Source organism: Ranitomeya variabilis, chromosome 4 (assembly GCF_051348905.1).
Source record: "Ranitomeya variabilis isolate aRanVar5 chromosome 4, aRanVar5.hap1, whole genome shotgun sequence".
NCBI lineage: Eukaryota > Metazoa > Chordata > Amphibia > Anura > Dendrobatidae > Ranitomeya > Ranitomeya variabilis.
Genome location: NC_135235.1, coordinates 47,836,939 through 47,852,786, shown reverse-complemented (window position 1 = coordinate 47,852,786; position 15,848 = coordinate 47,836,939). Strand labels below are relative to the sequence as shown.

The 15,848-nt window shown below is 46.9% G+C and overlaps 2 protein-coding genes across 10 annotated transcripts in view; one reads left to right on the top strand and one right to left on the bottom strand.

The window, feature by feature from the left end:
* Positions 1-6,315, top strand: part of ZRANB1 (zinc finger RANBP2-type containing 1) — a 47,437-nt gene extending 41,122 nt beyond the window's left edge. For both annotated transcript variants that reach the window (XM_077258459.1, XM_077258460.1), the window contains exons 6-10: positions 55-253; positions 475-595; positions 1,878-2,007; positions 2,627-2,856; positions 4,407-6,315. In XM_077258459.1, the coding sequence (XP_077114574.1) occupies positions 55-253; positions 475-595; positions 1,878-2,007; positions 2,627-2,856; positions 4,407-4,625 (899 nt within the window). In that variant the 3' untranslated portion in view covers positions 4,626-6,315. The remainder of the gene's footprint in view (positions 1-54; positions 254-474; positions 596-1,877; positions 2,008-2,626; positions 2,857-4,406) is intronic.
* Positions 6,316-10,247: 3,932 nt separating this feature from the next.
* CTBP2 (C-terminal binding protein 2) overlaps positions 10,248-15,848 on the bottom strand; it is a 96,759-nt gene continuing 91,158 nt past the window's right edge. For 7 of the 8 annotated variants that reach the window (XR_013214457.1, XM_077258456.1, XM_077258454.1 and 4 more), the window contains one exon: positions 10,248-10,945. The gene's annotated coding sequence lies outside the window, so the exon portion shown is untranslated. The remainder of the gene's footprint in view (positions 10,946-15,848) is intronic. The other variant, XR_013214456.1, reaches the window with a different exon arrangement.

The following is a 15,848-nucleotide window of genomic DNA, read 5'->3' as shown; positions in this document are numbered from 1 at the left end:
AAACCTTCCCGCTGTCATCCATCATGAATTCACCCTCTGCATCCTGTATTCCAGAACTCGAGGAAGAATCTCCCATTATTAACTGGTCACTTGAGCTGGGGACCCGTCTGGACAGCAGACTTTATGCACTTTGGAACCGCACTGCAGGCGATTGCCTGCTGGACTCCGTACTACAAGCAACCTGGGGCATCTACGACAAGGACTCGGTGCTAAGGAAGGCCCTGCATGACAGCCTCCACGACTGCTCCCACTGGTGAGGGCGCTGGGGACCCGTTGCAGCTCCTATTTGTTGCTGCTCGCTTTAAAGTCCTCCTGTTAATTGCACTGCATGGTGTTTTGTTTCCTCTCTCAAATTTGATCTCAGAATTCTTCTTTTTAGGTTGATGATTTTCATGCGTTTCTTTTTTTTTTATTAACAATAATGGCTTTTATTTTTTTTTCTCTGTTTACTCATCGTCCCTTTTGTGTATTTAGGTTTTACAGCCGTTGGAAGGAGTGGGAGTCTTGGTACTCGCAGAGCTTTGGACTACACTTCTCTCTAAGAGAGGAACAATGGCAGGAAGACTGGGCGTTTATCCTTTCACTAGCTAGCCAGGTAAGCGGTAGGAATCACTGGTGGGATGTATGTAATGGGCACAGAAATCTCACATTATCCAATGAGTGAGACTTTAATTCACACGTTCAGCATGTATCTCTGCTCACATAACCCTGACATGTGCAGAAGAGCGTTCACACCTTTACAACACCAAATACTGGGTTATATAATAATATGGCTGCCTGTACGGGATTCCACAGAAAATCTTTGGTTTGTGTTTTAATATGTGCAGTGCAACATAAACCACATGAATCTGCACTCACAGTCCCTTACTCTCCTCTCTGGCTATATAGGCACGGTCTCTATAAACCACATGGATCGCCACTTGCAATCCCTTACTCGCTCTCGCCTCTGTCTATATAGGATCGGTCTCTATAAACCACATGGATCGCCACTTGCAATCCCTTACTCGCTCTCGCCTCTGTCTATATAGGCTCGGTCTCTATAAACCATATGGATCTCCACTGGCAGTCCCTTACTCACTCTCCTCTGAGTCTATATAGACACCGTCTCTATAACCCACATGGATCTGCACTCACAATCCCTTGCTCACTCTCACCTCTGTCTATATAGGCACGGTCTCTGTTACCATATGGATCTATACTCGCAGTCCCTTACTCACTCTCTTCTGAGTCTATATAGGCTCGATCTCTAAACCATATGGATCTCCACTCGCAGTCCCTTAGGCTAGGTTCACGTTGCGCTAGGGCAATCCGTTTAGCGCATACGCTAGCGGATTGCGCTAACGCAATGTCCCAAAAGGGATCGCGTTTGGCAATCCCGCTAGCGCAGATGCCCGATCTGCGCTAGCGAGGAACGGACCTCGGATGCTGCAAGCAGCGTTCGAGGTCTGTTCGAAAATAACGGGACATCGCTAGCGCGTGCCAAAAATGGCATGCGTCAGCGAGCCGTTAGCACATTGCGGTCAATGGGTGCGCTAACGGACCCGTTACATAGCGTTAATTGCGACAATTGCGCCATGTAACGGAGTCCGCTAGCGGACACCCATTAACGCAATGTGAACCTAGCCTTACTCTTGCCTGTGGCTATATAGGCACGGTCTCTATAAATCACATGGATCTCCACTGCCATCCCTTACTCACTCTCGCCTCTGGCTATATGGACACCGTCTGTATTGGGCCAATTTCACATGTCTGCCAATCGGCGTACAGACCGGCTGTAGCTCTCCTGATATTTACATTCTTCTTTGTATATATTTTATGCATCGTATAAGGCAGTTTATTGACAGTTTTTTTTTCTCCTTTTTTTTTTTTTCTTTTAGCCAGGGGCCAGCCTGGAGCAAACGCACATCTTTGTTCTTGCGCATATTCTCAGAAGACCAATCATAGTATATGGAGTGAAATATTACAAGAGCTTCCGTGGGGAGACGTTGGGATACACTCGTTTTCAAGGTATAACTAATGTCGGCTGCATCACATCAGTAAGATACAGACATGTAGGTACATGAGCCGGCTGCACACGGACTGAGCAGAGCATGGCTTACGTTTGCGTTTTGCCTTAGTTATAGTACTCTACTTGTGCTGCGGCTGATGAATTAAGTCTTCGTGGTCATGTGGCCAGCAGGCTTTGTTTTTTTCCCCCCTACACATACTATAGAGACAAAGCCGTCAGTCTGTGTCAGGTGGGCAGAGAACCAATAGCTCATAAAATAGAGCGGACTCCATAGTATGCGGACATTATGTATTTTAGACCTTTAATATATTAAGTATAGAAAGTGTTAAATACTTATAGATGCAACTGCTTTCTCTGACATTGTGTCGCCATCATGGGTGTCCTGCTACGACCCAACACAAAAACCCACGTTTACTGTAACTGCTGCTTCCCCAGTCCCTGAAGTTCGGGACCTCCGGAGAGAGGACGCGGCTCCTGCATTGTTCTTCTTTCTCCAGTCACTTATTAGGATCAATCCAGTGATAACAACAATGTAAATTAAAGCATGAAAATGTGAAAAGTACCCAAAAGTCCAATAACCGCTTGCCATGCTATGGCTTTCTTTTCCTCTTTTGTCAGGAGTGTACTTGCCACTTTTGTGGGAGCAGAGTTTTTGCTGGAAAAGCCCAATTGCTTTGGGCTACACGAGGGGACACTTCTCAGCTCTGGTAGCGATGGAGAACGATGGCTATGACAATCGAGGGGCCGGTGCAAATCTAAACACAGACGACGACGTAACGGTTACATTTCTGCCACTTGTGGACAGTGAACGGAAGCTCCTGCACATTCACTTCCTGTCGGCGCAAGAGGTAAGCGGAGGCGCGGGCCGTGCTGTTCTGCCTCTGTAAACTGTGCGCTGATTACATGGGGATCGGGAGGGTGGCTTTGATTATCCAGGGGTGGGGGAGTGGCACTGATTACATGGGAATGGGGGTAGCGCTGATTACAAGGGGATGGGGGCGGGGCGCTGATTACACGGGGATGGGGGCGGGGCGCTGATTACACGGGGATGGGGGCGGGGCGCTGATTACACAGGGATGGGGGCGGGGCGCTGATTACACAGGGATGGGGGTGGATCTGATTACATGGGGATGGGGGCGGGGTGCTGATTACACAGGGATGGGTGTGGGGCTCTGATTACACGGGGATGGTGCTGATTACACGGGGATGGTGCTGATTACACTGGGATGGAGGGGGTGGCGCTGATTAGACGGGGATGGGGGCGGGGCGCTGATTACACGTGGTTGGGGGTGGATCTGATTACATGGGGATGGGGGCGGGGTGCTGATTACACGGGGATGGAGGGGGTGGCGCTGATTACATGGGGGTGGGGCTCTGATTCCCCTCGGATGGTGCTGATTACACGGGGATGGGGGCGGGGCGCTGATTACACGGGGATGGGGGCGGGCTCTAATTACACGGGGATGTTGCTGATTACACGGGGATGGAGGGGGTTGCGCTGATTACACGGGGATGGGGGCGGGGTGCTGATTACACGGGGATGGATGGGGTGGTGCTGATTACACAGGGATGGGGGCGGGGCTCTGATTCCCCTCGGATGGTGCTGATTACACGGGGATGGGGCGGGGCGCTGATTACACGGGGATGGGGGCGGGGCTCTAATTACACGGGGATGTTGCTGACTACACAGGGATGGAGGGGGTGGCGCTGATTACACGGGGATGTTGCTGATTACACAGGGATGGAGGGGGTGGCGCTGATTACATGGGGATGGGGGTGGCGCTGATTACATGGGGATGGGGGCGGGGCCCTGATTACATGGGGATGGGGAGGGGCCCTGATTACATGGGGATGGGGAGGGGTGCTGATTACATGGGGGGATGGGGGCAGGGCGCTGATTATGGAGGGAGGGGCCCTGATTACACGGGGAGAGGGGGATGGGGGAGGGGTGCTGATTACACGGGGATGGGTGTGGTGCTGATTACACAGAGAGAGAGGGATGGGGTGGCGCTGATTACACGGGGGTGAGGCGCTGATTGAGCCCAGAAGCGACCCGAGGGTTCTTTGTAATTCCTGCATCTTCATTGCTTTATTATAAAAATGTTAATCCTTCTATACTCAGAACTTCCCGTGTAATATCAGTGGATGCAGTTTAGGTTACAATGCGTCGGACACGTCTGAATTCTGTCTTTTTGTGGAGGAATTGAATAGAAGCCCCAGTAAATGCTGAACCATTATTTTCCTGTTCCTGACTTGTATATATTTCTCTGCCCTTGTTCCCCTCGTTGACCCCAGCTCCTGTCAGCCCCGTTGGTGGGGGGTACATGTGGATTGGGTATGCCCGCTATGTTCCTTTCTGCATTTTTATGTTATACATAAATGCTTTTTGTCTCTTCAGCTCGGGAACGAGGACCAGCAGGAAAAGCTCCTGCGAGAATGGTTGGACTGTTGTGTGACTGAAGGCGGCGTGTTGGTGGCCATGCAGAAAAGCTCACGCCGTCGTAACCACCCACTAGTGACGCAGATGGTGGAAAAATGGCTAGATGGTTACCGTCAGATCCGCCCATGCACGGCCCTGTCTGACGGCGAGGAGGATGAAGACGACGAGGACGAGTGAGACGTAGGCTCCAGTGTTGAAGGCTTTAATGTCTGAACCGCACGTGATGTGGATCATGACTGGGACCTGAGGTAATGGGACCCTGCCTCAACCACTTGAGGCCGGACACAGGGAGGAATGCTCGAGCCCACCTAATCCCGAGGACATGGCACCTGTAGAAGACGACCTCCTTGGCATTGAGACTGGACACTGTTTTTCATTTTGCCTCTCCCTCTGGGTTGTAAATCTTGGCGTATAATGCATGTGTTGTGCAATGGTGGGGGGAGAGTAATTCGAAGGTGAAAAAAAAAAATATCCCGTGGTCAACCCATAAGTATAGTGGGCTGGTCACTTTTTTGCTTTCCCCTAGTTCCTGACTTTTTTTTTTTTTTTTTTAATTAGCAAAAGCTTCTGTTTCCCTCCTCACTTATTTTAATTTTGTCCCTCACTTGATTTTAACCCTGGCATTACTAGACAGGCCGAGCTTTGTATATTGCACAGTTACAGACAAATGGCTTGTGTCTGTCTTCAGCAATAAAGGGGTTAATCATTTACTTTTTAAGCTTCTGTACACACACGGTAAGAACACAGAATCGAGACCTCTGCCTTCCTGCACAAGGCTGATGCACAGGGACGCTCTCAGATGTCAGACACCAGCCGTATGGATTTTATTTTCCTTAAACTTTTTTTTTAGTGGTATTGAAGTAGTTAAGGATTGACTGGAGAAAAGTTGATGATTTTTTTTTGTTTGTTTGTTTTTTCTTTCCCCTTTTAAGTCGGCGTTTTGCTTCATATTTCCTCTGTCACCCAACTTATTTTTTTTGTCCTTTAATATATTTATTTGTCCCGCGTCACTCGTTGCCCCCGCTCACATGCAGGAATTAGGCTCTAAAGCGATTGTGTGCAGTTTTCCAGCTTGGACTTTATTGCGAATGTGGCACAAATACATCGTCTTGCTGTGAATATCTCGCACTGATTTCTGTGTCACTTTGTCCCTTTATTTGAGCTGCGAGGACATAACTTTGGATAAAAGCCACATGTCACTAGGGAAGGGGTCCTACTCGTCTATTGCATTACCAAGATGGCATAGCTTACTAAATATCTGCATGCGAGTCAATGACCACATCCTACAGGGCCCATCAACCAGCTCGTTCATGTCCCCCATCCTGCAGTAGACCCTGGAGAAAGGCCCCAAGACACGTTCCTCCTGACTTGAGAGCATCTGAAAGTTTCTATGAACGAAAACTAAACTTAATCAATATTTTCGTTAATCAAGAAGAGTTTGTCCTCGTTAGGCCTCATTTTACCTTGTGTTCTTGTCTTGTTTCTCCATGAATACCACTGACACATTAGGACCACTTTTTTTTATGGCAATGAAAAACCAAATGCTGAAACTAAGGTCCAGCAAAATTGATTTAAAAAAAATTCTCTATTATCAGAGGCTGTAGTAGAGAGATATACTCCAAAAACAAAACTTGTATTGCATATGAAACTCAACGAGGCAAAGGAGTAGGCAATAAAAAAAAAAATGCACAGATGTTATTGGATTATATAAAAAAAAAAAAAAGTGAGAAACCTAAAATTTCATGCAGGCATCCATGGAACATGTCCAGACTAGAGTTGTTCCAAATTATTATGCAAATTGGATTTAAGTGTCAATGATGTACAGTAATTTTTTTGGTTTTTCAAATAAATCCATGGATGGTTTGTGTATCGGGATCACAGATATCAATGTCAAACACCTTGATAATTAGTTTGCCAAGTAAGCCCAATTAAAGGAAAACTAAGGCTGAGGTCACACTTGTGAGTAACTCGCGCATCAATACTTGGCAATGCTGCCGGCACTTGGGACCGGAGTATGTGGCTGCATAGAAATAGTGCCGGTATTGATGCGAGAGACTTGCGCAAGTTTCTCACCTCACACTCGCAAGTGTTACCCTGGCCTAAGAAGGATGTTCCACATTATTAATCAACCTCCAGGTTTCAAGCAATTATATGAAAGAAAAAGGATCTCTGTTGTCAAAAACTGCATTATCTTGGACGAGGTATGAAAAGATTTAGATATTTCACAAACACTCAAATGTGATCATCATAGGGTGAAGAGATTTGTGACCAATACAGAGTACAGGTAGGTTAGTGCAGATAAAGGCATAATGAGGAAGGTTTCTTCTAGACAAATTCACCAGATTAAAAGAGCAGCAAACAGGTGGATGAAGCTGCTGGTGCCTGTAGGATCCTCTAGGTCTAGGGGCTTGCAGTTGTGCATAAACCTACTATTTAGCCACCTCTAAGCAGTGCTCACAAGTAAAAGTGTTTGCAGTGGGCCCAGACATACATGAAGACTTATTTTTAGAACAGTCTTGTTTACTGATGAGGAATGGATGGTCCAGACTGATGGAGCGGTGGATGGTCTTCATGTTGCAACAAGGCTGTGGCAGTCATGTTTAAGGCTGGAATCATGTGGCGAGAGCTGGTGGTCCTTAAAGGTGTGACATTGACCTCTGCAAAGTAAATAGAGTTTCTGACTACTTTCTTCCATACTACAAAGAATCCTTATAAGACTGACACTGGATTCTTAATTATTACACAAAGGCTATTTTTCTCAAATGGTTGATGCAAATGAGTCCGTATAATTTAAGTCGACTATTAAAGGATAAATCTCCCTATTCGTTTTGAAAAGAAAAGTTAATAAAGCTGAAAATGCACCAATGTTCCAAATTGTTATGTATAACAGATTTCACAAACATTTGATATATTATAAAGAAGCAAAAATGGTCATTTGTGTTTGCAGCATTAAGAGGTCACATTTACTGAAAGCATCATACCAGGTCTATTTCCGTGTTAACAGAGGACCTTTTCGTCGATATCCTCTCAATTCTTGTGTCCATTGAACTTGAGTTTTAGGGGTTTCTGCCTTCTTTAGAAATGTCACTCGCCTCCCAGAGCTGCTGTTCTGATGTGAGCGGCCTTCCACTTGAGGGTACAAAGGTTCTCAATTGGGGTTGAGGTCACACAATGAGTTTCTCTCCTTTTTATGCCAATAATTGTTATTCTTTACCGCAAGAGATGGGGCATTGTCCTCATGAAGATGATTTTGCTAGGGATTATTCAGCAATGAGAACAAGTCTACAGTTATTATAGTCCCAAGTCATCATTTGCCCCTTTTTTTTTGGTCTGAGTATTCACTGCAGTTTATTGCACCAAATTTATGAAAATGGAATACATGGTTCATGGATTTTGCATGCAGTTACTGACTGAGGATGGGAGGGGAACAATTTTTGCATTGGGCAAAAAGTTACATCTTTTTAAATATCACTCCAAGGGTGTACCGATTTGCACCACATTTTGCAGATTTTTTTAAAAATAGTTGCAGTGTATGAATCAGGTGAAAAGATCTGGACTTCCTAAACTGTGCCCACAATAACAAACAGAAAAGAAAGTGAATAAACAGGAAAAAAAACAAAAACAGGTGAAGATACAAAAAAACAAAAACAAAAACACCTTGACAAGACAGGCACAAATGCAATAAGAAAACATGGCCTAAGTGTGACCGCAGCCTTCCGAGTGGTGACCATGCAACGTGCACACGCTCGAGATTCCCAACATGCGTGATCCCATACATGAAGTCACGTGCTGATTAGATGCATTTCGCTTCTCTCAGTTCTTATTGAGAGACTTGTCAGGACATGACCACGAATATGGAAATGGTGTTCATGAGGTCATGTGACCGCTGGCTCGCACCACGGACATTGTATGTATTGCATGCAGTCATGATTGCAGGAGTTCAGACAGACTTATAGGGTCATGCAGAAAAGTCTGCGGTCACTCTTGCAGAGAACAGAAGGGGTTAATCACCCGATCAACTCCAGCTGGTGGCTAGAGCGCACACACACCCACACCCCTTAGTCTACTTTGGTTGCCCCTTCCTCAGAGGGAGAGGCTCCCGCTGCAGGTGGGGGAGAGGGAGAAGCTCCCGCTGCAGGCAGCTGTCTTACAACCATACAGGACAGGGACGATAATGGCTGATCTGTTGAGAAATATTAAGAAGCCTTCCCAAAAAGGAGAAAACTTTTTGCATTTTCAATGTTTTTTCCTGTGTGTAGTGTTCAGTTTTATTTGGAGACTATATAATTTTTTTTTTTGCTGTTCCTATAAAATAGAAGTTGGTTTCCTGTTCAACATAATGTTCGACAACTTTTTTTAGCGCAGTAGAAAATCCTCTAACACCCTTCTCCCACTTGCTTGGAGTTTTACTTCTAGAATTACCTTCGTTGCATAAAGGGGGCCATGAGCAAGAATAATCCGACCCGTACCAACCAAAATAGGGACAGACCCTAACATTTTTCCACTATGTTGCTACTTTTTCCAAGAGATGGGCAAGAACAATACTAAATCACTCATTTCATACAAGCTGCACCGCTGCCATACATCCACACCTGTAGACCCACCACTGCCATACCTACACAGCCCTACCTGTAGACCCACCACTGCCATACAGCCCTACCTGTAGACCCACCACTGCCATACCTACAGAGACAGGAGAACTGCTGCTGCCATACAGCCACACCTGTAGACCCACCACTGCCATACCTACACACCACAGACAGGAGAACCGCCACTGCCATACAGCACTACCTGTAGACCCGCCACTGCCATACAGCCCTACCTGTAGACCCACCACTGCCATACCTACAGAGACAGGAGAACCGCTGCTGCCATACAGCCCCACCTGTAGACCCCCCACTGCCATACCTACACACCACAGAGACAGGAGAACCGCTGCTGCCATACATCCACACCTGTAGATCCACCACTGCCATACCTACACATCACAGACAGGAGAACCGCCACTGCCATACAGCCCTACCTGTAGACCCACCACTGCCATACAGCCCTACCTGTAGACCCACCACTGCCATACCTACAAACCACAGAGACAGGAGAACCGCTGCTGCCATACATCCACACCTGTAGACCCACCACTGCCATAGGCTACGTTCACATTTGCGTTGTGCGCCGCAGCGTCGGTGACACAACGCACAACGCAAATGTGAACGCATGCACAACGCAGCGTTTTGTGACGCATGCGTCCTTTTTTTGCTTGATTTTGGACGCACAAAAAATGCAACTTGCTGCGTCCTGTGCGCCCTGACGCGTGCGTCACAAAACGCAAATGCAACGCATGTCCATGCGCCCCCATGTTAAATATAGGGGTGCATGCAGCGGCACCCGACGCTGCGTCGCACAACGCTAATGTGAACGTAGCCATACCTACACACCACAGAGACAGAAGAACCGTTGCTGCTATGTAGACCCACCACTGCCATACCTACACACCACAGAGACGGGAGAACCGCCACTGCCATATATCCACACCTGTATACCCACCACTGCCATACTTACAGACCAAAGACAGAACTGCCGCTGCGATACAGCGACCCCTTATATACCCACCACTGCTATACCTACACACCACAGACAGGAGAACTGCTGCTGCCATACAGCCCTACCTGTAGACCCACCACTGCCACGACCATAGAGACAGAACTGCTGCCATACAGTGACACCTGGCGGGTCCACTGCCATACCTACACACCACAGAGACAGGAGACCCCACATAGGAGAACCACTGGAACAACCACACATCTGATAAAACTTTATTTCACGTCATGGTGGTCGGGCTCGTCCTTCCGTCCCCTGAATTTAGTCCATTTTGAACTGAAAACCCAGAACACGCAGAGCATGAGAAGTGACATACTAGAGTTCCTGCTACCACAACCTAAAGGCGACATGGAAATAGAAAGAAAATAGTGGAATTCAGAATAACAAAATACAGATATTTTATGTGTAGACAATAGACTTAAGATTTCCTGAGCCAGTGGAGCGTAAGGACAAACGAGAGACAAACGTCACACTAATCCATCCCGGTGTCTGTCCGGCCGTGGAGACGGTCCTGTATAAAAGCCTCCATCCCTCCACAGGTTGCGCTGACGGTAGGTTATGGGTTGTGGTTCACATTACTTTGTTGCTTGGTAAGATGGGCGATGTGCTCGCTCCTGGACCCGGCAGTGTGACTACTTCCTGGTATGTCGTCGTGCCGGCTGCTGGTTCATTACCTTGTGACCATGTTGTTGGCTGCACCATTGTCCCGACTCACAACCTGGTCTGAAGCCATTTTGGATAGTCTGTGGCCAGAGCCGCTTCCTAGTGCTAAATGCAGTTCAGCCCCAGTCTGAGGCAGCTGGACGGTGTGGGCACGGAGGGATGAGGAGGGGACGGGATCCCTGGTCACGAGGTATTCCTTCTGACTGCAGGAGGGCTGGCTGGAGCAGAGAAAGGTCCTGGATAAAGAAAGAAGAAGGAAAAACATCCTTTTAGACAAAATTATGCCCACAGGAGATTTAGGATGAATTCATACACTGAGGACGGAGATCAGCGCAGCACTTACACACTAGACAGCTGCAGCGGTGGTCGGTTTCCTAGGCAACGAGCTGAAAACTTTAATCTCTCAAGAGTGGATGCAAGTTTTAATAAGCAATAAATTGCAAAAAGTGCTTGTTTTAGGAGCGCTATCCAACATATATATCCAGATGGGAAGAACGCTTTAGAATTAGAAATATTTGTAGGCTGGGTCTGCAAGTGGGAGGACAGCCCACAGCCGCTGTAGGGTCGGGTTATTAAGGCTAGATTCACACTTTTTTTTTCACAGATTTTAAAGCTCTACACCATCTATGCCTCTCAATCCTTTATTTCCATGAACACATGGCGGTAACGGTAGGGCGACACGACTGCACCATCACCAAAGTTATTTTATGATTTTACATGATTTTTATGAATCAGATTTTTATTCCCAATAGGCTTTGACTAATGAAAATCTTTAACAACCCTAAGAAAAAAAGGAAACTCACTCTGAAGAACACAGGTGACTGTATATTCACTTACCTCTGTGTGTATGTGACTGCGGTGACTAAACCTGCAGTAACACAAATGACCACATGGGGTCAGCAAAGTCTTAATAAATGGGATGATTGACATGGCTGTGGATATACAGGGAGGACATGGGGCAGTTACATCACATCATACAATCATTCTACAGCTTTTTTTTCCCCCAGACATCCAAGAACTAAAAAATTCAGGAGTAATGCATTAAAATCCCTGTCCTCCATGACATCACTTGCTGTCCCAGAGGACACAGGCTGGGTCTGGGTCTCCATGGACCGGCAGCTGTACATAATGCACCAGGCAGTGCTTCCATATTGGTTTTGTACAGAACTACTCCTGCCTTTTGGGAGAGAGGGCGAGGGGTTGTATTAATAGTGAGTAACCAGAGCGCTATTCAGCATTCTGGGGTTTTTCAGCAAATAGGTCTTGCATGAAGGAAAGAAAAACATGGCGTGCAGTGCTTCGTGCAGGAGAACCGGATGATGGATGAATGTTACCTACAGGAACACACTGTGCCACTATACAAATTGGAGGGGGAACAGTATGAAGGTCTATTATGTTAACTTTGCCCCCTTTATTTTCTAGTTAAAAAGGTTTATTCCCATCCCTATATGTAGTAGGTGTAATAATAATGGCAAATACCTCCAATTAGAAATTTAGTATAGTTCTTCTGATAAGCTATGTCGCTTACCCAAAGTGCAGGGCATTGCAGTAGCTTAGGCATCTATGGTTACGATCATTCAGTGACAGGTATCTATGGTTACGGCCTCTAACAACAGTCACTGAATGATCGTAACCATGGATACCAAAGTTCCTGCAATGCCCTGCACATGGAGTAATTGACTTAGCGAATCAGAACAACTATACTACATTTCTAATTGGATGTTTTTGCTATTATAATTATACCTACTACATATTGGGATAGGAATACCCCTTTAATAATTATAGCCTAACAAATGCTCTATGGGCACAGACACAAGCCGATCTTGTGGAAAGGCTTCACTGAAGAAAGATGTTACAGCCAGTGACCGTTAATCTAATGCCATATGAAAGAGGAAAGTGCAAGACTCAGTAAAAGGAGTAAAAAAAAATTATATATATTTTATTGGATATTTAATTTAAAAAACAAATTGTACCATACATAAAATGTGAGACACAAGATGGTCAGGAATGATGAGCAATAATTATATGATAAATAAGATATTTACACGGCATGATACAGACATTTGATTATACATTGTAAAATCTATTCTAAGTATACAGTTTCAATAACTGCATGTAATAAAGTACATGCACTGGTATAATAAGGTGTGCAAAATTGTGTCACAATATTGCCAACAGATACCACTACATGTAAGTAGCGTAAAACATATAGGGCTCAGTAAATTAGAATGGAGTGGAGAAAATATATATGTAATAAGTAGAAAATGTAAACGTGCACAGTGGCGTAAAGAGGACTCGCCAGTCAAGAAAAGAACTGCACCCGACGCGCGTCATCAAGGTGCTCGGAAGCGAAAAGCGCGTCGGGTGCAGTTCTTTTCTTGACTGGCGAGTCCTCTTTACGCAACTGTGCATGTTAATACTTTCAGCTTAGTAAATTAGAATGTAGCGTATCTCAGAGTGGAGAAAGTAGATATGTAATGAGCCCAATAGGTTTTACGATACTTATATGTAGTGGTATCTGTCTCCAATATTATGACTACACTTTGCACACCTTACCAAATCTTATTTACCATGTAGTTATTGCTCATCAGTCCTGACCATCTTGTGTCTTATATTTTATTGGATATTTTATAAAAAAAAAAAAAAAAAAAAAAAAAATTGTAGATAAAACATGTGCTTGTTGGCCTGTTACCCTATGCTCGCCATACATAAAGAGGTTTATGGAAAAAAAAAGAAAACATGAGAGGGACAAGTATGGAGCACGGAGAGATTCTCGGGGGAAATGACAAGGGAACCGTTTATTGCCAGGAAGTATTGTACGCATGTCCTGTTCTAATTCGTGGGACCCTTGCACAGACACCGGGTGCTCCACCCCTGCACAGACACCGGGTGCTCCACCCCTGCACAGACACCGGGTGCTCCACCCCTGCACAGACACCGGGTGCTCCACCCCTGCACAGACACCGGGTGCTCCACCCCTGCACAGACACCGGGTGCTCCACCCCTGCACAGACACCGGGTGCGCCATCCCTGCAGTATCAGTGCCGGACCAGGGATTCATATAAGGCAGTGCTCACTCTGTGCAAGCGAGTGCTGTCAATCAAGCCAAGGGGGCAGGAGGCTAATTGATGGGGCAGAAAAAGTATAAGTGTCCATTGTGTGAGAAGCACAAATTAGCTTGTGCGGAGAAGAGCGACCAGGCTTATGAAGAGAATGGGCAGATGGCAGCACCAAGATCTGTGATCGAACGTGGTCTACGGGCCTCTGCCATGATATTGTGGTGGTAAATTCATGGAGGGTCCAGATGCGGTTCTTGAAAAGTACATTAAAGGTTATGGGTATGAATCCGTGCGGTGGGTCTGGACCCGGTAAGGAGATATGTCCCCTAATATGGGGCAATCAGCATCTGCCTCATGGGGAGTTTGCCTTTATTCGGACTCCCATGACAGCACTACGAGAGGGGATCCGCCCTTAAGGAACAGGAAACCTACGGATACAAAAAGGGCGGCACCTCTCCTATGCATCAGTTGGTTTCCTGTTCCTAAAGGGACTGGATCCTACAAAAGAAGTTTTGGATTTCCAGGCCGGCCGGCCCCATTCAGGTAGCGAGGGGGTCTCCTACCTCGGCCGGTGCGGGGTACCTTAAGCGGTCACGGTGGTCCCGGCGGGGCTGCACGGCTGTGACTGAATCAGCATGGAGCAAGTCGCCAGGCGTGTCCTGTCTCCGGAGCATGGTAAGTATGATTGATCCCCTCCCTCGAGTGCTGTGGGGGCTCCGTCGGGGCGGCGCCACCCGGAGTCCTGCTGGCGATGTCTCGGTGTCCCACGCTGTCTGCAGCGCTGACAGGAAGCGCTGTGGACCGGGGGTGATGTCGGGGGCGGAGCCGGCGATGACTTCCGGGTCGCGGAGCTTCTGCGCATGCGCAGGAGCTCCAAGATGGCGGCGCCCACCGGAAAATGTGCGCTGATCACCCTCAGATGTCGGGCGATCCCCTGCAGCTGCGGAGGAGGGTGGATATCCAAGGGAGCGCTGTGCTATATTCGCTGACCGAAGGAGGGGCTATATAACCAGCTTCAGGTGCACGTTCCTTGCTTCTGGTCTCCATACTTGTAAGAATGGAGACTGACCAGGATCAGCAGCCTCTGCTGCTGGATGAAGCACCCCAGAAGCCTATACAGAAGGAGCGTGAGAAAAGGAGCGATGGATCTGGCCGCAGAAGCTCCTCCAGACAGGGGTCCGAAGCGTCAGCCAAGAAAAATCCCCCTCGTACTTCGGTAGCTTTCTGGGTATGGGCATCCACTGGTAAGTGATCTTCGAGAATGTTCACTCAGTGACTAGTCTCCCCTCGTGTTTGTTTTCACAGGGGAAGAAAAGCGCCAGTAAAGCAAAGCATAGGGAATGTGCCATCTGCGGGGTTCCCTTGCCCGACTCATACCCTAAAAAGCTATGTGACCCCTGTATCCAGCAGACGGTGAGGTCTGGGAGAGGGGGAGGGGGTTTTGGCATTAGATCTATGGACTAGTCTGCCTTACTTGCCCCCTCAGTTAGCGGAAGAATCCTCCTCTATTACGGCCAGTTTGAAGGAAATGGTTAGGATGGAAGTTAAGCAGTCCATCAAGAGCCTTTCACAGACAGGAGGCTCTAAGCAGAAAACGCAGTGGACATCCGATTCATCTGTGGATAAGGACAAGAGCGAAGAATCAGACGATTCAGCGGCATCATCCTCCTCGGAAGAAGAAGATGCTGCTCGTTTTTGTTTACCCTTAGAGAGAATAGACAGATTAATAAAGGCAGTCAGAGGCACAATGGGTATAACAGAACCCAAGCCTCAACTATCTAAAGATGTTCAGTGGGTTCGCCGTAACCCGACAGAAAACAAAAAACAGGATCAATGACTAACAGTTCCGGTGGGAGGGAGACTTTTGCATTTCTCGGCAGAATGGTCAAAAATCACAAACAGCGTTTGGATACAAGACACGGTTTCCCATGGTCTCAAACTTGAATTTACTCATACTCCACGGGATAAATTCAAGTTAACACCCTGGCGCTCATCTCCCACTGAACAATTTGCCTTAGAAGAGGAAGTGAGGACTCTGCTCTAAAAACGTTCTGGTAGAAGTGCCGTATACTCAGGCAGG